At 43.7% G+C, this 21,455-nt stretch overlaps 1 protein-coding gene across 2 annotated transcripts in view; it reads left to right on the top strand.

Annotated features, from left to right (window-relative positions):
- The window catches only part of arl15a (ADP-ribosylation factor-like 15a), an 84,049-nt gene that overhangs the window by 23,960 nt on the left and 38,634 nt on the right, over positions 1 to 21,455 (top strand). For both annotated transcript variants that reach the window (XM_030104174.1, XM_030104172.1), the window contains exons 2-4: positions 9,962 to 10,106; positions 11,490 to 11,549; positions 21,214 to 21,422. In XM_030104174.1, coding sequence (XP_029960034.1) covers positions 9,962 to 10,106; positions 11,490 to 11,549; positions 21,214 to 21,422 — 414 coding nt within the window. The remainder of the gene's footprint in view (positions 1 to 9,961; positions 10,107 to 11,489; positions 11,550 to 21,213; positions 21,423 to 21,455) is intronic.

The raw sequence follows: 21,455 nt of genomic DNA, 5'->3' as shown, positions 1-21,455 counted from the left end.
GTCTCAAATAATGACTCATGTTCCTCTATTTTTCTGATGCTGTTAAAAGCCCCTTGGCGGATCATGTTGTCATTCAATGCACAAAGCTCATACTCCTTATCTCCTTGAAAATGTGTTCCCTCTTATCTTCGTGGCGTCACTGTTGGCGTCACGCAGGGGGTTGGGTTCCAGTTGAGATTGCCTACTCCTCAGCAAAATATAAACCAACCTCTTATCAAACCTTTTGCTTTTCTGTTTATTTTTCATTGGCAGAAGTCTCTGTTCACAGAGCAGGACACCGGTTATATCTGCAGTTACAGTGTATTTTATTTCATGGCTGTAGTTAAAAACGCAAATTTCTCAAGAATGTTCATCTGAATTATCCAACTAGGTTGGACTGACTGAGTGGAGATGCATCACATAGCTGCACCTTAGTTTTGGTCATGTAAAATCATTATTCAATCATTAATCAACAATTAATGCCTCTCTTCTCCTGTTTATCTCATTTTTTGGGCGACGTTATTTTGAACATTATTGGAACCACTTGAAGTAATATCAATGTTAATGCAGCAATGGTCAAGTAAAATTAGTGTTTTTAGTTCTCTGATAACCAATCAGATGAACTGACTGACTGAAAAGGCTTTATAGTTTATGCTGGGTTCAGGTTAAATCATGCCTTGTTCTTTACAGTTAATGGCTTTTCCATTTTGTTTGTCCTACAAGCCCCCAGAGGCCTATTTACCGTCACTGCTCAGGGTTTGTAGAACAGAGGGATTCACTCTCCATGTCCTCAATAGTTGTTCGTAGCCCACTCCGTTCTTAATCCGCCCACACTGACGTGCTCAACAAGGTCATTGAGGACATTATGAATGATCCCTGTCTGAGGCCGGGGCTTGTTTGTAACATATGTGAGGAAAAGTTAAGTTAAAGAATCAAAGATTTTCTATATATCCTGTGAGAATTTATTTCCATTGAAAAAGGACCCCCCCCCCCCCCCCCCGCCCCCCTCACCTCCTCCTTCCCCCCCTCATCAACCTAATTCTCGGCCTCTGCAGAATGTATAAAAACAGATTTATTGTTCAGTCGGTCCCCATCAGTCTCAGAGGGGCCTAGAAATGTTTGATGAGGAGGGCTCTTTCACTTTTAATGACAATGTTCTTAAGCTTGCAACTTTCCCACACTTGTTTCAGGGAGAACAGGGGCCCTCAGATTTGTTTTTATCGAAAATTGAGTTAGTCGTCGATAGATAGATGCTGTATGAAAATGAGCTATAACTGATGTAAGTGGGACAAGTACCCTCCCCATCCACCCATCCTTTTTATGTCTGTGAGATGGGGCGCCCCCCACCCCCCTTGGTTCTTGCACACTGGTTTCAGGGCCTTCAAAAGGGGGCCCCTCAAGCTTTGATCCTCTATATGGGTGCGGAAAAACATCTTTTTGCCCTACACTGTGCCCAGGAAACCAAAGTTTTCACCGCCGTATGCTAATGCGGCCAAGCTAATCACCCTTCCCAATTACAAGATTTATATACCGTAATGGCGCCTAGTGGTACCCCTTCAAACACTTAATTCTGTGGCCTCCTTATCTACCCTCTGGATATCCCACGGAGGAAAGGTGTCTTCAGTCTGTGAATGCAGCTGCCTTGCCACCATCCCAGCCTCTTGCATTCTTACACAAAAAGAGGGTAACATGAAAACAGTCCTGTGGGTGGGCCCCTTAATGCCGTCCCCCTCATTCTCTATCTAATGTACTTTTCCAGTAAATGTCTTGAAACACACAGTAGCTCCAAGGTAGGTTCCAGACAGATAAATGTGTTTGGGGGGCAGCTGCAGTCTCTCAGTGCCCTCGGCGTGTCTCGCGGACCTGCTGCTCAGATTCTATTTCTGCGCTCAATATCTCCCCCATCAAATCCATTTCGACTTCCAACTATTATATAAGTGAACTCCCTCTGTGTGACTGATTTTGTACTTTGGAAGCACATATCCATTTATCCTTACTGCTGTGGCTTCCTTTTAAAGCTGTTACAGTTTCAGCCTTGATAGTGTGGAGGGGCACAAACAAAAAGGTTATGAACTTTGTAGTAGAGGGGACGTTTGTGAATCAGGCTGCCGAAAAAGAAAGCGTGAGCAATATGCAAGCAGAAGATTTCTCAGCGGTTTGCTCTTGGCCTATCTGATTTGGACAAATGTCGAACCCGTGCAGTGCTGGCTGAACTCTCCAGAGCTCTTGGATCCGGACCAGATTATTCTCCTCAGGTGAACTCTGGTTTGAGAGAGGCAGACAGAGACAAAGAGAGAGAGAGACAGAAAGAGAGAGAGCTTCAAGTGTCTGTGGTGCACGTTAAAGGCCATTTAAAACTTGTTTTACCCAAAAGAATGCTGAATGATTTAAAAATATATATAGTTTGATGATTATCCAATGCTACTTTGTACTCTGATAAGCTATTGTAGCATATTAAACTCACAATAATATGTTGACTGTGGACATAAAACTGCTGTGTCTAACCTGTTGTTGAAGGATCTGTGTGAATTCTAAAAGAATTTACAGTCATTGCATTATACATATATTTGTCTTTGTTGTGTTGCAGTATTGAGGTCAAGTCCTTTGCTCTGGTCTTTGAGGTGATTGTATACTTTGTGTCTGTGACCGCGTGCAAGTGTGTGAGTGTGAACCGTGGCAGCGGGCACTTACTGCCGCATCCAGATGGTGCTGGGAGCAAACAGGACGACACTGTAGGACTCCTCAATAGGATCGTCTAGACAATTCCCTGACCAGACAGATACAGCCTCCCATCAACTTAGCGTTTGTCAGATTTATGGTAATGGTCCGCAACAGTCTCCCCTTGTCAGTGACATCAAGATTTACAGCGCTGACAACCCACCGCACCCCCACCTCCCCCGCCACACACATACGCATGTATGCCATCCTCGTCCTAAAGGCTCCCTGCATCCCACACGCTCCTGGAAACACAACATCGCCCGTGTCAGCCTCTTTCTACCTGTATTCTTATTTTCTTTGACCTGCTCATTGCTACTAAGCAGCTCTTGCATGCTGGGAGACCAGAGTCTGTGCCACAGGGAAGATGTTGCATGTGCTGATGTGTAAAATGTCGATAAGGTTCTACTATGAAGACTGAGTCCTTGAAGTCCTTCAGTTTGCTCTAAAAGCATCACCAACCTCGGTATACAAAAAAAAAAAAAAAAAAAAAAAAACCTTTCGGGGTGGCAAAACCACCCAAGCCCCCTCTGTCTCCTTAACAATAGGTTGTGTCAGGGTCTCCTGTTAATCCTCTGTGATGAAGCTTGCATTGGGGAGCAGGGAGAGGTGGCGGTGCAGAGGAGCTTGGGAAGTGGGGGGCGAGAGGGGTGTTACGTTTGTGTGGTTTTGGGGTGACTCTGAGATATGAAGTGTTGGCGGTGTATGAACTCGCGAAGCAAAAGACTGAAGGGATACATTGGTGGCGGAGCGCCGCTGGAGGACAGAGGAGGACGAAGAGCTCCGTGTATGCGGATTAGCGTCGCCCCCTCTTTCATGTCGGTGTTTTTCGGGTGGTAACTCGATCCCTGTGCCCGAGCACTAGTGAGCCCAGTGGGAAAGGCTTCCTGACAGATATCCCGTCCATTCTCAGTCCAAGTGTTTTTCCAAGGCTGCCCCTTTGCCTTTGATCCTGCCTCCCTCACAACCAGGCAGGGTCACAAGCTACCATGTCAGGCCAGATAGGAGAAGGCTAGCACTGGGGCTGAAAAGGGAACCGAAGGAGAGAGGGGGGGGAAGCGGGGCGGCCGCTCCAGTCTGTTGTTCAAAACCTCCATTTATAGTTCAGACATGTCTTTGTCATTCCAGAAAGTTGACTTGACTTTGGGCCTGAAAGATGAGGTGGTGGCTTCACTCTCATGTGCTTCACATGGGAAAAAAAAATCACTCAAGAAAAAAACAGGAATAGCACAGTAAGAATGTAGTATGGCAGTATTTTACATGCATTTGGCTAACTGCACTGAGTTTATCGATTTGTGATGTACAGCAGTGCATTGCATTTTCACTTGCACATTATGTTATATGTGCAAATGATAAGCTGGGGGGCGCTGTAACTTCACCCAGTGCCTGTGTGTGTGTGTGTGTGTGTGTGTGTGTGTGTGTTCCAGTTTGTCTCCTTGTCCAGACACCTTAGCATCAGGGCAATAGTGTTGGAGCTCTGAAACGGGGCCCAGACAGACAGAAGTAGGATGAATGGATTGAGTGGCGGGGCGGCGGAGACGGGGAGAGAGGGAGAGGACGTCGCTTCAGAATGAGGGGACGATATGCCTGCAAGACGGCGACAAGAAAATCAGCTTTTAAACCAGGCCCCTCTACACACACACACACACACGCACACACAGACGAGCCTTCATAATGGCTTGTGGGTTGTTTTGTCGACTTAAGTAAGACACGGTCTACTTCACCAGACGGGATGTTGAGCTGGTGCAGACAGGGTCATCTTATTATTCCTGTATGTCTGTCATTTCAGTCCAGTAGGTCTGTGTGATATCACATTCTGAGCCGTCGGGAGTCGGCAGCAGACACGTTCAACGTTCACCGCATCAAACACATTCCACACAACTGGATGTGCGTTGTGAAGACATGAAACGGGGAATGAAACCCATCTCCCTATTGTTCCAGTGTATTCTCTGAGAGTATGCATCTGTGCGAGTGCGTTTGCACGCACATGTGCACGCATGCGGAGGTGTTTGTGTTTGTTCAGGGATCTATTTCTGATGCGGGGTAATGAATGGCACCTGTTTAGTGTCCTTAAACTGGTCATCATTTTTGAAGTGCAGTAAATCTTGTGTTTCATCACCTGCAGCTACAGTTGAAAGCTTATCAGAGTTCTGGCCGCCAAAGGCACATTTTGTTTGTTTTATCTTGCAGTTGAAGTTGAAAGAAAACAGCCAATCAGGCCTGTAGTAACAAGCATCATGCCTCTGGTATCATCTCGCCAGAGCCCTCCGGGAGGAAAACCTGCAGCTCTGAGACGCAAGTGCTGTTAGTAGCGAAAGGTTAGAAAAATACGGGGAGCGATTGAGCAACTGGTTCGACTGGCCTGAAATGCATTGTGGTCTGAAGCTAAAAGAGGGGTGGGTGGGTTCGTTGAGGTGTTCCGGGAACCCGGCCTGGAGCAGGCTTTGGTTATTGTGGTAACAGATAAGCACGGGAAGAGTCCGGCGAGCAGACTTGTGTGTCTTGCATGTCTCTCTCACCCCTTAACGAGAATGGCATGCAGCGCACCCCATACACCCCCTTCACTCACTGTACTGAACCACACTGCGTCCCACTGTTCACCCCCCATCCAGCTTCAAAGCGGCAAATAACAACAACAACTGAAGGGGGGGGTGGAAGATGAATGAGGATGAATGAATGTGGCCATCCACCCCCCCCGTCCCCTCCCAACTCCACCTCCCCTGCTCCCCTCTACGCTCCCTTCATCCTGTATGTCCTTCTCCGCTGCAGGCCTGTGTTATGACTGAGGCCGGTGTGTATTACACACATAGCTGTTAGCGCCACTCCTCCGCTGGGACGCCCATATAAAGGACTGTCATTTCCAAAGGTCAAGAGTGAGCCCTGCACGCAAGTGTTGTCCCGACACTTGGTCTGGAAAAATAAAAACGGCCCGCTTGCCCGTCCGTGTCTTGTGTCTGTCTGTCTACAGTGGCTATGACTACCAGAGAGCGGTGTCTTGGATATCCTTTCTCTTTCCTCCTCCTCCTCTTCTCTTCTTTCCTTTGGTTGCCCGACAGTTGTCAGGAAGGCAAGATACCCAGCTAATGTAAATTCTCAGCCATGGAGGAAGCCATGGCTTGTTTTTGTTTTGACAGCCTGTTGAAAATACATTAAAGTAAATGTGATTTTTTTTTTTTTTTTTTTTTTTTTTTACATTATTACTCTTGTTGTCACCATTCCACATATTACAAGCAACACAAGTATATTCTGCTATTAATAAAGAAAATATCTGTAAATTAAGTAAATCATTTTGGTTTTCTGGTGCTGCGTTCACGTCATTCAGTGCTTATGCTTGACTAACTGTTCCCATACATCATTTGAGTATCGGCATATTTAAACTTTCTACATTTTGGCAGCACATTCCCATCCATCCATAGTTTCCAGATTAACACCTCCTGTTATTTTTATTTTCCTTTTGGCTAAAGTTCAAAATGTGAGCTTGATGTAAGGCTGGGCCAAATGACTCAGTCATCAGGCACTTACTCTCAATAAATCACAGCAGTATAGTTTTTTTTTTTCTGTTTCAGTGGGAATTTTTTTTTCTCCCACAGTGTTTTTTCAACGAAAGGATGATCTGATGCCTGATGCTTGAATCTCAGACAGGAACTCCCAACATAAGAAAGGCATCCCTTTCTTTGAAACTTAGCTGTGAATTCATAAATATTTACCTGCTGCAGTGCGGAAAGTACTCGCACTATTATTACAAAACATTTTCACATCTGTCGTTTAGCTTTTATCCTACTGCTCTGACGTCGGAATAAGTACGGGGTAATTTAATGTTTGTAATGATCCAGAACAACAGCTCACTTTTTTTCTGGGCAAGCGATTGCGTCAATTATGGGGCTGTCCTGAGTACTTCAGCAGGATTAGCTGGTGAGATGTTTTAGTACTGTGCAGAAAAAAGCATTTTATTCTGTTACTTTTGGCATTTATGTACATTCCTGAAAATCAAAATGCACTCACACGTTAAGGGATCATTCTCTCAGCAAATAACAAAACACCCTCCGGGATAATTTGTCGGCCATGAGCGGCATATATCCTTTGACATTTCCAAACTTATTTCACAACGAAGGCACGAAGAGAAGCGGCCCATACAAAAGGGAAGCTTGTTGATATGCCTCAATTTGGAACATGCTGTCATGCCACTGCCGTCTTTCCTGTCCTGTGGTGTCTCGTCGGTAGCCAGAGAGTACGGGAGTGAAACATGAACTAGTCTGCTGCGGTGGTAGCGGCTTCCCTCTAACCCACATTTATTACCTCTAAAAATACAGAGCGGTTTTCTAAAAAGAGCCTGGCTCCTGTTCGGTCCAGCTACGTCAGGTGAACTTGTAACATGGTGGCCAATGACTCACCAGCAAAGATGTTTTCCTTTATTTCTTTCTACTCCATCTGAACCCTTCATGGCTCAGCCCCGTTCCTTGATCTTTTTCCATTCAAGCGCTATCAAGTCAACCACAGACATGTGTTAGCAGTATGCAAATTAACAGACTTGAGGTCAGAATGCTCCAGAGTGACATTGGATAGGCTCTCTGTGGTTTGACTTCAGTATTGACTGAACAACAAGATCATTGCATAGGGCAAGAATTTTAACAGCAATCATACTTTGACACCATCACTGCTGTTTGTACCTCTTAATACGAGGTCCGATATCACTGAGACGAGGATACGTGCTGATAAGTTGAGCGTCTACTTGAGCCCTGGTTCGCTGCCAGGTGGCCTGATTATTTCAGCCATTAAAAGTCTTCACATCTTGTTCAAATTTTAAAAGGGGAAACTGTTTTTCCTCTTCTGTCACATGTCTTTTTTTTTTTTTATCTGGAAAGAAAAACCGGTGCGACTATGTCCGTATTGGTATTCATATAACAATTTTTCTCATTAACATAAAGCCTAGCTAATCATCTTTCATGACAACAGTGAGGTAATGTCTCGACAGGTCTTTCAGGGAAGCACCATTAAAACTTCTCCAATCACATAAGAGGCAACTAATCAATAAAGTTGAGGTGCAGCAGACTTTTTATGTGGAGTGTTTTGGCAGGCGGATTGCCCCGTTCTGAATGTGCAGGTTCCCTCCTAAGGAGTCATAACAGATAAACCTCCATGGATGATTTTCCTCCATTACATTGAAGAAATCCTTTATAACTCGGTTGAATAAATTTTCCATCTCAGCCATTTTTCTGGATTCCTTCAGGATTTATGGAGCGACGCACCGGTCACGTTTGAGCTCTGTCTCGGTGACACCGCACACTGACTCTCAAATCACCGAGTGTGTCATTGACATGGCGGGCTATGTCTCGAGTGAAGCAAAAGCTTTTCGACGTATTTATTTTTCTCCTGTGAGCCTTTTGACCAAGCTCTCCTCGTCAATCTTGTGCTGTCAGAGAGGGCCAGGGGTGGGAGCTGCCATCTTTCTCTCTCACAGGGGCCGCTGTGTACGCAGGGACCCCAGGGTCAGGGCCTGGATGCTCCTTTGGTAACTGTTGTGAAATCTCAACTCCCCGGTGGGAGTTGTCCTTTCTGTCGGCTCTCACATCGCCAGTGGGGCAGCAACCTTCTTTGTTGCCGTCTTTGTGGGGCACACTTGGGTCTACAGAAATGATTTTATAAAGAGGTTAAGGGGAAAAAAAATGCCGTCCAGCTTGCAGCAGCTTCCAAGTCCTCGGGACTGACAGCACAGGAGTGGATTTCATCTTTTACAGAAATCCTTACATGTAGCTTCGGGGTGGGTAGGAAGCAGTCGGAGGTGGCGAGCGGAGAAGAGACAGAATAGAATGACCTCATCAAACCAAGTTTGTACATGTGTTCCTCCATCTGACACGCGTGTGTTTCTGATCTCGCCGTTCCTCTGGAAGAGGAGAATGTTTCCTGTTTAAGCAGACTGGTGGGTTCACGGAGGAGTCGGGGGGGTCGGGTTGCTCTGCCGACGTCTGGTTCTGCTGAAGCAGATTCCCCCACATCTCCATCAAACGGCAGCCCTGTTTTGGCACGACTCTGAAAACTGACCCTGGTGGTCACTGCTGTCTTTGGGGTCCGTGAAACAACGGAGGCTGAAGTCCTCCGCTGATCTGTTGCCGCTCTTCAAATTGAAAAAAGCGTTGGTCGCATCTTGTAGCGAATGTTGGTTTGCTCTGGATTTTGTTTTTGCCGTTTCTGCTTTGTTACTCACAAGATGAGCACTAATCAAAAATTAAAATTCTAGTATTTTGGGAATAAAGGTAAATCTTTAAATTTCTGGGAAACGTGCACTAAGTCTGATGCATTTTCATTCATCCCTTCTTTTGTTTAATTCTGCATAGATCTGCTGTGGTAAACTTCTTTTTAGCTTTTCTTTGTCACTGTGTTCTTTGATTGAACAGGATGTCAAAGAGGGTCGTCTCTTGACATGAGGAGTAGGAAACCTTGTCTCGATGTTCTTCCACCTGAAATGCGATCTAGTCGATGGGTGGGAGTCTGTGTACGTGCACGCGCACACGCACTCGTGTTTATGTGTGTGTCTGCCCTGCCTTGTCCAGACTGGTTCCTGTCTTGCTAATAAAAGAGATCTCTTTTTAGTTATGGATACTGATCTCTCCACACAAGTTTAAAGATCTCATTCACGGTTCACACTGCATTTGCCCCTTAATGTCTCACAGCAGGCCCCCCAGTTTCAGGCCGTGATTCATGGAGTGACAGGTCTGCCTTTGGCCACCATAAGGGCCCAATCAGACAGGGTCCTCATGCAGACAAAAACATGTTGCACCAGCTTCAGACGCAGGCATGTAACCATCCTGTTCAATATCTTCTGCTCCACATGACATAGATTGGATAATACAAGAAACACTGATTCTAGATTTGTCCTTTTTCGTTGCTCATTAGTTTTCCTGTCTGTAGTTTTTTGCTGGAGCTCCTAAAACGTCTAGATTTCTGCTTTATTAAAAGGCGACAGCTGGAATGTCAGTGAGAGCAGTGTTTTGGTGTAGCTCTCATCTCACAATAAGAATATCCCAGGTCCAAACCCCTGCTGGAGGCCTTTCTGTGTGCAGTTTGCATGTTCTCTCTGTGCATGTGCTGGTTTTTCTCTGTGTACTCCAGTTTTCTCCCACAGCCATAAAGCATTGATTTAAGGTTAACTGCATTCTCTAGATATCTCGTTGCACTGAACATGAGCATTTGTCCATGTCTTTCTCCCTGTGTTTCTAAGCCGTCCAGTCTGTTTCCCCGTGGATTCATTGTCTGGTGTCCTTTGTTTTAGTGTTTTAGGGCACTGTGCTGTAAAGGACCTCCGCCACCAAGACCAGAGTATGATGTGGTGTGCATTGGCCTGACAGGCGCTGGAAAGACCAGCTTGCTCTCACGTCTCTGTAGTGAGGGCAGCGACGGCATCGTTCCTACAACAGGTATGTCAATGGAACACGTGGATCTGTCTGGGAGGGGGGTGGGTATTGCTTTCAGAGGAAAATTGTCAAACTCGATCCTCGATAATGACTCGCACAACCTCCCCAGTTCTATCCATGACACCTTCCTCACATGTGCAAGCTCATTACACTTCTGAAATTCCCTGATGCTTTGGGAACATGAAGTTCTTTGGATCAGAACTCCAGATAGATAATACTGTCCAGGTATTCCAGCTTTCCAACAGAGAAAAATCTCAGTATGTACTCCAACATCGCAGTATTTGTGCCAGAATGGATGTCAGTATGTCACCAGCCAATACTGAAGCTTTTTTTTTTTTTTCCTGTCCTTCAGTCAAGTGGGAGACTGCTGTTAAGTATGTCCAGAGGAGGACAAGGCTGTAGGGTTCGAACATCACTCTCCCGGTAGTCAACACTCTCCTGTCCATATAAGCAATGCAGTCCCCGAGGAACTCCGACATTCCTCCGTCCACCCCACACTTTGACAGCAGCAGCGTTGAGCCGTTGCAGAGGGCCTGCTTTAGGTTTAATCTTTGTCCAGTACAGGCTAAATATAAGGCAATCCCCAAACGTGCTGCTTATAACCGTTAGTGTCTGTAGTGTGGATGGAGCGAACGCCTGTCAGCGCCTTCTGCTGTTCGAGCTTCAGTGTTTGAAATATGTTGATTACTTACTTTAGCAAAGAACTGTTTCAGTGAACTTTACTGAAATAAGAAGTAGCTGTCAGCGCTGTCCTTTTCTGCCAACATTTACGGGAAAAAAAAAAAAAAAAAAAAAACAGACATGAAGGCCAAAAAGAAACGTTCTCCAGTGGTCCCCTTCTCTTTCAACTTGGTTATGTACACAGCTAATCTTGCTGTTTAGAAAATCTCCTCCCATTCATGAATGTTAACAGATTACGAATTCCCACCAAGACAATCTGGCAACATTAAATCACTTCTTCTAGTGGGTTTCTTGATGATTTCCTACTATTTCCCGTACGTGACTGCAGGAACGAACCACATGATACATTAGTTTGTATCCTCTGCTAACCCCGAGACAGACCAAATCACTTTTCTATTGAGCTTTCCTTGTTTTCTTGTTTTGCTAACCCGGACCACACAAAGTGTTCTTCCTTTTGTGTTTATAAGACGAATATGTCGTCAGCTCTCGGTGTGCTCACCAGCTGGTGGTTTGGAAAAGGTACGCCAAATATCCTGAGGAAACTCCGCAGCGATACCATTTTTTAAATCACATTTGTTTGAAGTTCATTTTCTCACTATTGATAAATAATGGAGCCAATCAGCTTACCCCGAGAAGAACACACACAGAAACGCACGCACACGCACACACACCACTATAATGTTGTTTTAACTTTTCTCCTCCCAGGTTTCAGCATCAAAGCAGTGCCATTTCCAAATGCCATCTTGAATGTAAAAGAACTTGGAGGTAAGAAACGCACGCTCACTCTCACTTTGTAAACCTTTCACAAGTTACTTTTCAGTGTTTCTTCTTTAGCCACTTCAATCTGAAGGATTTTAAAAATAAAACAAAGTGGCTCACCAGTGATATATTCTTCTGGAAGCTCCGAGATATTCATTACAGCCTCACTCTCGCTCCAGTAGGATTCTGGAAGAAGCTTTGGAACAAAAAAGTCCACTGAAACTCAGCCTATCAAAACAATCACCACTTTGTCAGGTCTGCGAAGGATTCTTTAACTCCAAGGAACTGAAAGTACAAAATGTTGAACCTTTGCCGATGAAGAAGATCTAATCAGCAAGTCTTTTAAGTTTTAGCTTCAGGTATGTTTTCACTACATGTTACTGCTGCTTAAAAGCCTTTTTTTTTTCACCCAGTCACAGTATGGCAGCGTGAAACCACCGAGACATCCTCTCCAGTGTCTGCACCTCCTCATCTGAGCTTTAACTTCATCCCACGAGTGTCAAGTTGAATCATACTGCAGGAACATCACGTACACTCTTTCAAGTATTAGCAAATGTTTCAACATTTGAGTGTTGTTAAACTCATTTCAGTTCTTTTTGACTTTTTAGAGCCAGTCACTGAAAGAAAAAAAGTTTTTTGTCTTATATCAGAAAAGTGATATATTCTGTATTTTTCATTAACTTATTGTTTTAAAGACTAAAGAAAAAGCTGGAAGTGACCATATATGGATACTTGCAAGATAAAGGGTTAATCAACCAGCCTCATTATTAAGATTTTTGTTTTCTTTAATAGTGGCAAAACTGGTTCAGATTCCGTTCCATCTATTCAGTTTGACCATTTCCAGTGCTGAGTGTGTACACGGGCCATGTGAAAGTGTGTTTTTGCCTGCAGTAGCATCACACCTTTGGGTCGGTGACAGACGTGTGTACAGACGTCAGACCTGTTAGTGTTGGAGAAGTGGCTGTACGATCTGCACTCCGTTATTCCTGGAAACGTTCAGCAGTCAAAGGAAGCCGTTTAATAAGTCCAGATGAGTGAGCATGAGGTGGGGGCCGAGATACGTAAACAGGACAAATGCAACGGGAGTCCTTAAAGGGAGTCGGGGAGAGAGAGGGGAAACCTCTCCTACAAACAGCACCAGCGTGAGGGAAAAAAAATTGTTTTGTGAAGAACTGAGATGATTTATGTTGTTTTCGGTGCACTATAGGCACGTGACAGGTGCAGCGCATATTTTGAAGGCTCTCCCAAACTAGCCTCCTGAAAAGATGACACACACACACACACACACACACACATACACACAAAGAGGCACCAGGGGACCACCAACGAGGGTGCTACCAAATTTGGACAGAGCACATTAGGGGGTTTTCAAAAGAGTTTTTTTTCTGGATTGGGTCAAACGTAGTCTGGCGGTGGTAACATTATTGTGGTTGGAAAAACACCAGTCCCACGGATGACACTTTTCATTTAGGGACGCGAGCGCAGCCTGCCACCACAGCAAAGGCCGATGAAGTCTGTTCTTTTTCCTTTTGCCCCCTCCCTGCCTACACATTAACTCTCTTGCTCCTTTTCTTGTAAATATGTAGAGCTCAAGAATTTGAGCGATTTATGGCCCCATCCGTTCTGGATGCATTGGAGATCGGAGAGGATGAAACGGGCTGGGATGTTTTAACGCCTCCATTGACTCTGTTTTTGAGCACATTGGATCAAGAGCTTAGTCTGAGGTCAGAAATCATGCATAGCCCTCGCACTCCAAATGTACAGTATATGACGCAGATGAGGACTCCAGGGCTGGAGCTCTTGCGTAACGTTCCACAGGTCACCGTTCGAAGTGAACCTTCACATCGTGTTTGTGACGAAAGCCACCCATTATTTTGCACAGTTAGAAACTTACTCAACACAGCTCATTTCTGTCAGGATTCCACTTTTCCTTCTCTCTCCCCACGGTTTCAGAGCAAGCAAACAGGCCTGGTTTAGTTTTATGTGATTTTGCGCTGCATCAGCGATGCAGAAAAATGATACAAGAAATGACGCACAAACTTCAGCATTCCTGACCCTGAAAACCTTGTTTTACACAATACCTTTGTGGCTTGTTCTCTTTACTCAGCCTTAACCAAGACAAGGAAAGAAGCGCTTGTTGAGGAAGTGAAGCACTTCCCATGCATTTCCTTCCTCTCCCACTGGAAAGCCCATTGAATGTCAATGAGCCATTCTGCCTTTACAGTCGGAGATGTAAAGCAACTCCTGCATATGCTGGTGACCTTAAGTGCCACAGGTCGGAGAGAGCGTTTACGGCGTTGCTGATAAATTAACAATTTGTTTCTGTTGGAAGAACAAGTAGAGCGGTGGTGTGGGGAGAGACTGAGGAGGAGCGACTCCTCTCAGGCAGTCCGGTTTCTGGTTGACGACTCGGCCTAATTATCACGAATCAGAACGTTTCTTGTCCTGCGACAGCTCCACACACCTGTAACTTATCCCGAACTTATATAATCAGCTTTGACTGCACATAGATATCTGGATGATGCACATCTTATGGAGCAGATACTCATATTTTCAGTTTAGCCTTTCACACTTGACAATGAAACTGCTGTGTTGACTACGGATTACTGATTTGCTCCTCATGCTCTGCTTACTTATTTATTTTTTACTTCTCTTCCATTTGAGTCATGCTGTTTTATTTTTTTGTTTTTTTTTTTTACTTTTGTTTTTACTTTTGTTTTTTACTTTTCTTTACTTGGAAATTTTACTCTTCGAATTAGAGTTTCAAAGATATTACCGTCAATATTGTCGAGCCACGATAAAGTACATTTCCTAACAGGCGTCCAGCAACATGAAATGAACTTGGATATCTCCATCTTTCTGAGGTTTGACTGATTCGCATTTCAAACGAGATCAGTTTCAATGATTAAAACAAAGTCATCCCAACAGATAAATTTTCCATGAAGGAGCCCAATTCCAAAGCTGATTTAGAGTAAATTAGATTGTCGTTTTTCCAAATGCTTCATTAAGTTGAAACAAAAATAATATTCCTGAGACATGTGAGACATCCTTCCATCCATCTTCCATCAGGGTTGCGGTGTGCTGGAGCTGATTATTGGTAAAGACAAGTCATGTATGATTATTCCAATACTAAATAAACTTCTAATACTAAGCCATTGATTTTTCTATACACCTCCATTTTATAAATAAACTGATGGTATGTTTTTACTGCAGAGTATCAGTCCACATTTCCATCTTCTTCTGCCTCAATACTGATTCCTTGCCTTCAAGTCAGTGAGCAACAGCGCTGCAACAAACATAACTATATTTTGATTTATCTGAAAGAAAAGTGAAATGTGATTCTTTCTTTCCATTGACGTGGAAATTCAGTGTTTGATCTGTGATCCTGCATGCTTTCACCGCTCAGACGGTGCCAGGTGTGGGGACTGCTTGGGAACGGCTCCTCGGGTGTAAATGTGTGTGCGTGTGTGCGTGCGTGTGTGTGTGTGGACAGTGACACGCTGTGACGTCAAGTCTAGACGGACCACTTGATGGTGTGTATTCATGTCACGCAGTGACAGCTGATAAAGTGGCCCTAATGATCAGCACCCATTGCTGCTGCTGTCTATTGTTGAGGCTGTGTCTCAGTGTTTAAGATCTGGGGTTTTAGCAGACAGAATCGTTTCATTTAAACAGACCACATGGAAATTTTTCAGCAGGCCTTCCTGTCCTACATTGAAAGATTTTTAGTAACATATCGAATGATTTTGCAATCAACTTTAGGATTAAGAGCTTTTTTTCTAATGTACATGTTTATATAAGCTAACTGAAGTGTGTTTATATGTGTGCATACCTTACTTGCACTGAGTGAACACTGAGCAATGCGTAACATGTTTTTAATTCTGCAACCACGATGCAAGAACACCGCCAGTTGTCTGCAGCTACCAGCAGGCGAAGAAGGTGAATGAGCATGTCCATAACAAAACCTCTAGACTGTAATCATCACAGACTCTTGTGTGGATTCACTATCAAATATCACCACAGTATGTGTTACTTTGCCCAGCGGGGAAGCGTTTTCTTTGTACAGGAAAAGATCCAACCAAAATTTGTGAATTGCCATCTGGGTTTAATGTGGTCGATGACAATCACACACTGTTCTAATTTCGAGGCTGTGCGGACAGCAGCGTAACCGAGCTCTATGTGAGGCCTCATTCAAAGATATTTCCTCCTTTGATTTACCTCTTCTTGTTACTGGGTGAATGGCGCATTGCAATAAAGTACAACAAAACTATTAGCATGTTGAAAGTGCCTCATCCAAATCAATTCTTCACCTTCATGTTTTTGAAAGGTTTTATAAACTGAGAGCTCTCCTTTCGGCGCGTAATAGTCTGCTCCGGCTCAAGAGTAGCTGGGAAAAGTGTCATATAAATAGTAAGAGTGTGATGATTAATCATTACATTCACAACTACTCATATTACGAGGCTGAGCAATTTAAAGCGGTACGTAATGACATCGAGTAGCAGCAGGAAGTGAACTCAGCGACACGTTGTTGATATAATTTGAAGTTGTCTTGGATGAGCAGGGATGGACAGGTGGAAGTTCGTATACCGAGCACTGACAGGTGTATGATGCAGTCTTTTTTGCTCTTGCTGGTGGTTTTGCCGGATTCCAGAGCCGAGTTAGTGTCTGAGGAGGTGGAAGCAGCTTCGTTTTCTGTGCTAATGCTGAATTGTTCAGGTGTACTTGCTGACGTGGGCAGTGAGAGTGTATCCCCGCCTTTACTGAGGTGACCTCAGAATGCTGCTGCACAGCTGCCTATACACACACACACACCAAGAGCTACTAGTTTAATCAAACAAAATAAATCACCCTGAGAATTTCACTAAGCCCCCATGTACAAACATCAGCTGACCAGCTGTGGGAATGGAGTCAGACGGGGTCAGATGAAAAAAAACCTACATTTTCAGCCTCCAAATAAACAGTATGATATGCTGTACTGTGCCTGATAAAGTTATCTTTCTCCAAAATCTTGTTTTTGCATACATGCTTCAGTTTGTGCTTGCGATGCTTAATTTTTATATTTATAATCGAATCAAGCATTTAGCCACACTCCCCTCAAATATAGACCCCTTTTTATTACGATGCTGCGTTTCTGATGACAATCACTGTCAATTGTGGCGCTGAAAGGAACGAGGCCGACCGAAGACAAACTGTTTACTGGTTTGTTGACAGAGGTATCAACACTTGAAGAGTTGTACACCTCACTCTAGCTGTAGCTCGCGTCATTCCTCAATGAATTACGCAAACTATACCTACAAACTACAACCAGTGGCTCCGTCCTCTCACTGTATTTTAGATTTTTTTTTTTTTCCTTCAAAAGCTGTTTTCCGTTAGGAGGACTTCAAAAGAGGGTTTGTCTGTGTTTCAACTTAGAAGATTTAAAAAAAAAAAAAAAAAAACGTTACAAACATTTTTGTTGAAGGCAAAAGCAGCCCAGAAAATGTGAGCAGATCATATAAATGTGAAAGTATTTTTCAGTCCGACTGTGAATCTGTTCGATTCCTGTATCAACAGCAGAGCTGTTCACACCGATGGCACACGTCCAGACTTATATTTGAAGGCCTTACATGCTGTTTGAGTTTTTTTGGCGAATTCAACAATATAAACTATCAAACACAGCTGGAAAAGAAAACCTGGAGGAAATTGCCTGCTTTTGGTTTTAGTTGTGTGAGTATTTACATACATTTGCCTTTAAGTTTGTTTCATTAACCTATAGAGACGTTTTCATCTTGCATTATTGTCTGTCGCCTGCAGAGCCTGGTGTGTTGTCTTGATATCTTATGATCTACAATCTGCCCGGCTATGCTTTTGTTGCCAAATTGAATTAAAAAAGACCAAAACACTCTGATTAGTTGTGTATTTCAAAATTCCCAAAATTATTTCTGATATTTTGGTCGATAACACAGATAACCAATCATCAATGTGCTCGATTTCTTATGAGGCAGTCTGAAACCTGTCAGTTCAATATCAGTATCCCTGAAAAGGAATTACAAAAAATGTTTGATAAACAAGAAGAGTTGGCTGCATCAGAGAATCATTGTAGGCTTTGTAAGTGTTGTGACTGACTGTACATGTGAACTGAGTCATATCATGCCTACAAGGCGTCGTCACTGTCTGCATGTCTGCCAGGCTGCACACTGAGCATACATGTCGTACAGTCATAGTGGGGTTTTTTTCAGCCTTTTTAAAATAAAATGGAAAATTGGATTCATGTAGCTAAATCTCTGTTGAAAGGATATCCACATTTCCTGCTTTAATGGGGAGAGTTTCTTCTGAAACGCTTGTCTGAAGTCCTCCACGTGCCAGATTTAGTTGGGAACAGGTGAATTGGATATGATTATCAAATTTGGCCGTTTGTCTTTGGATGGGATCATTATTATCCTGGAACAGACGGCTCTCATAAAGGAGGAAATGTTTCTTCAAAGGGAAAAAGGACATGACTCAGAATCAACTGGGGATTGATTTACAGTCACTGTTCCCTCTGAGTAAAATTGACCTAAGCTACACATGCACGCGCTGGCTTTTTTTTGAGATTTTGCAGGATGACTCATGTGACCGTTTTAGCCTTTAAGCATGTGGATGAAGCACTGCCTATGTTCATGCACCACTGAATCAAACTTGCATCCATACCTAACTATAATGTCTCATTTTATGGGTTGTAGTGCTTTAGTTATTATAATGCTTGCTTCATACGGAGAATATCCTCACTTTAAGCTTTCTATGCAAATTGTTGTTTTTTTCTATTAATTTCTCATCTGCCCATTTTTGTGTAGTTCTCAACTTTTGCATGTCCTACTTAAATGATCTTCTTTTTAAAATGCAAGTGGACTTTTTTAAAGCATTATGTGTCATATAAAGTTTAATATGAATAAAAAAGAACCAAGCTTGCATTAAATCAAATGGTGCACATTTCCCCAAAAAAGAGAATTTAATCCCTGTGAGGATTAAAAGGAGTATGGATGATGTGAGGCTGCTACGCAGTATCTTCCAGGGAATGTTGAAGACTAATATTTGTATGTTTGGCGATTGAGACACAACGTTTGTCAACTGGGTTACAGCATGGCTTGTATGAAACATTATTCAGTGTTTTGGGTGCATTATTAATCTCAGAGGGAAATTCTTGAAAGCTAAAGTCCAGTCACCATTAAGTCAGATTCAAAAAAAGAAAGAGGCATGTTAGATATGGCACAGAAAAGCTCACCAACACACCTGGAAAATGATCCAAAGTGATGGAAAAACAGTTGAAATAAATCAAAAGGCAACAAGAAAACAGGAACCAACACAGCAGGCTGCATGCATCTTGCGCTCGTGCACTGCCTTTGACTAAATGTGTCTGATAGATAATATGCGTATTCTGAAATTATGAACAGTATGCAGAAGATGTAAGCATAAATGTTTTGAACTAAAAGAAAGTGAAACAGCAAATGTAAAATTAACATAAGCCTGATGGTGTGTCATTTAGTTAGTGATGTGTAAAATCATCCCATAACTATCACGGCATCATGTTTAGAAACTGTCCCGTCAGACCAATAGGTGGCAGAAGTTGCCAACGAGACCCACTGAGACATGACTGACGTTCCACCATTTCCAGGCAAAGATGAGACGAACTTCCTCGTCAATCTCTCAAGTGCCACTTTGTATGATAGCTTTCCACTCCAGTGAGAGGTGTGAGTGGAGAGAGTGGGAGAGGACAGAGGGGAGGGAGGGAGGCAGAGCGAGCATGGGAGGCAAAACGTCACTGGGGAGAGCAATTCGTGATGTTTACATTTGCCAGCCTCACAGTTTGTCACTCCTTGGCAATTATCTTACTATGAGCAACAAAAAAACAACAACAGCGACGATTTACGGGACGGCAGAGGAAGTAGCCTCAGCAGACGGAGGCGGATAATTTTAACCAGAGAAAGTACATCCTCTAAAATCAGGAAAACATAGGCTACGTGCGCATGCAGAGCGTGAGGATCCTTTGTAGTTGTGTGAGCTGTGACGACACGTTTCGCGGGATTGTTAGAACAAACAGTCACAGCCACAAAATGAAAAACATGTTGTGGAAATGATATCTTTCACTGGAATTGTGCCCTAAGGGAGAGAGCACAACATTTTCTCTTATCGGCCTTTTTAAATCTGAGCTCTCAATAGACAATGTGGTGTTTTTAAAAGGTATTACCCATCAGTCTCATACAAGCAGGGTAAGGTCAGTCATGGTTAGTTCTGCTACCCCACAACAACTCCTGAGACGTGCCTTGCTCAAGATCCACACTGGCAGTTAGGGAGGCGACACTCTGTGGATTCCATTCAGTTTTGTTGCTGCTTTAAGGATTTGAACCAGCGACCTGGGTTCACACTTGCCTCAGTTATAGGACCTCACTGCCCCGGTTTATGATTTGGGTGAAGACCGGATTCGGGTCTTCGAAGAAAGACCCAGTCTGTTGCTCCAGATAGAGGAGCCGTGGTGAACCTTCACTCAAGCAAGTCCTCCCTCTGCAACAAGGCCACGATTCAGCGAGGGCTGGTGAAAGGTCCCAAGGTCAACCCAGGAACCATCTGGAGAGATTATATCTCTGGGTTGGTCTCGGAGCAGCTTCGGGTCTGATCAGATGAACTGTGCAGGCAGGAGGGATATCTCTACGTCTTTGCTCCTCATGTTGCCGGTGAAGTCTGAGAAAAAGGAATTAATGGACGAAGATCGCTCAGGTGTGATAACATCACACGTTCCTCGCCATTGGCCTCTTATGCAACATTTTTTGTGCTTCAAGGCACCCAGACCTCTTCCTATAATCACTTCTTTAAATCTTCTGTTATTATTCATGAGTGAATGATCCCAATTTTGACAACTGGGAATCAGCTACACTCAGGCTTCACTCAAACATTTAATTCCACCGTTAGAATTGAATTTGTCTGTTTTTCTGCTGCTCAGCTACAGTGCAAAACAGATTGATTTCTTTTTGGGAAAAATCTGGAGAAAGAAACTGAGTGACACAGCAGTAGCTAGCATCAACATGACTTAACTAAGGACTGTCTGTAAAGTTAACCAGTGTCTGTTGAAATCATGCATTCAATTCTTGAACTTGCTCATTTATTCTGTGCACCAGGACACACACTTTCACATTCTTTGATTGCATCGTCCAGTTCAGGGTCCAGGATTTAGAGCTCAGTACCTCACAAGTACATTGTTCCAAGCATCTTGCAGAACTTGTTACAGTTCCTCTATGGATTTAGTGTCTCAGCTCGTGTGTCTTTTCATGTAATCCCAGATTGACTCGATGATGTTGAGATCAGGGCTGTGTGGGGCTCCTGCCATCTGCTGCAGGAGTCCTTGTCCTTCTTGTCACTGATGATGGTTTCCTCGGCTGCTTCCATTTTCATACAGTGCTAATCAAGTTTATTTGAAAGCTACAGAACAGTTGTTTAAAATGCCTGAAATCCAACCAGTTAACAAATAATTTAAAAATGAATGTAGGAGTTGTGACATTCCAGTTGTACATGGCCTAACCATAACCACAACATTGAGACAAGTTCTCCCTCAACTAAGCTTCCTTGTCAGAGCAGCACGAACAGATGAGACTTCTTGGGAAAGGTGTGAAATGTCTTCCGTAAACTACCAAGTCTTTTTTAACACCATATTCATCCACAGGCGCTGACAACATCAAGAAGTATTGGAGTCGTTACTACCAGGGTTCGCAGGGTGTAGTCTTCGTCCTGGACAGCGCGTCATCAGATGAGGACCTTGAGGCGGCGCGTAATGAGCTCCATTCGGCTCTGCAGCACCCGCAGCTCTGCACACTGCCTTTCCTCATCCTCGCCAATCACCAGGACAAGCCTGCTGCACGGACGCCAAACCAGGTAAACGTGCCTCTGTACAGCAGTGTTTATGTT

Source organism: Salarias fasciatus, chromosome 12, assembly GCF_902148845.1.
Source record: "Salarias fasciatus chromosome 12, fSalaFa1.1, whole genome shotgun sequence".
Lineage (NCBI taxonomy): Eukaryota > Metazoa > Chordata > Actinopteri > Blenniiformes > Blenniidae > Salarias > Salarias fasciatus.
This window is presented reverse-complemented; position numbering and strand designations above follow the sequence as displayed.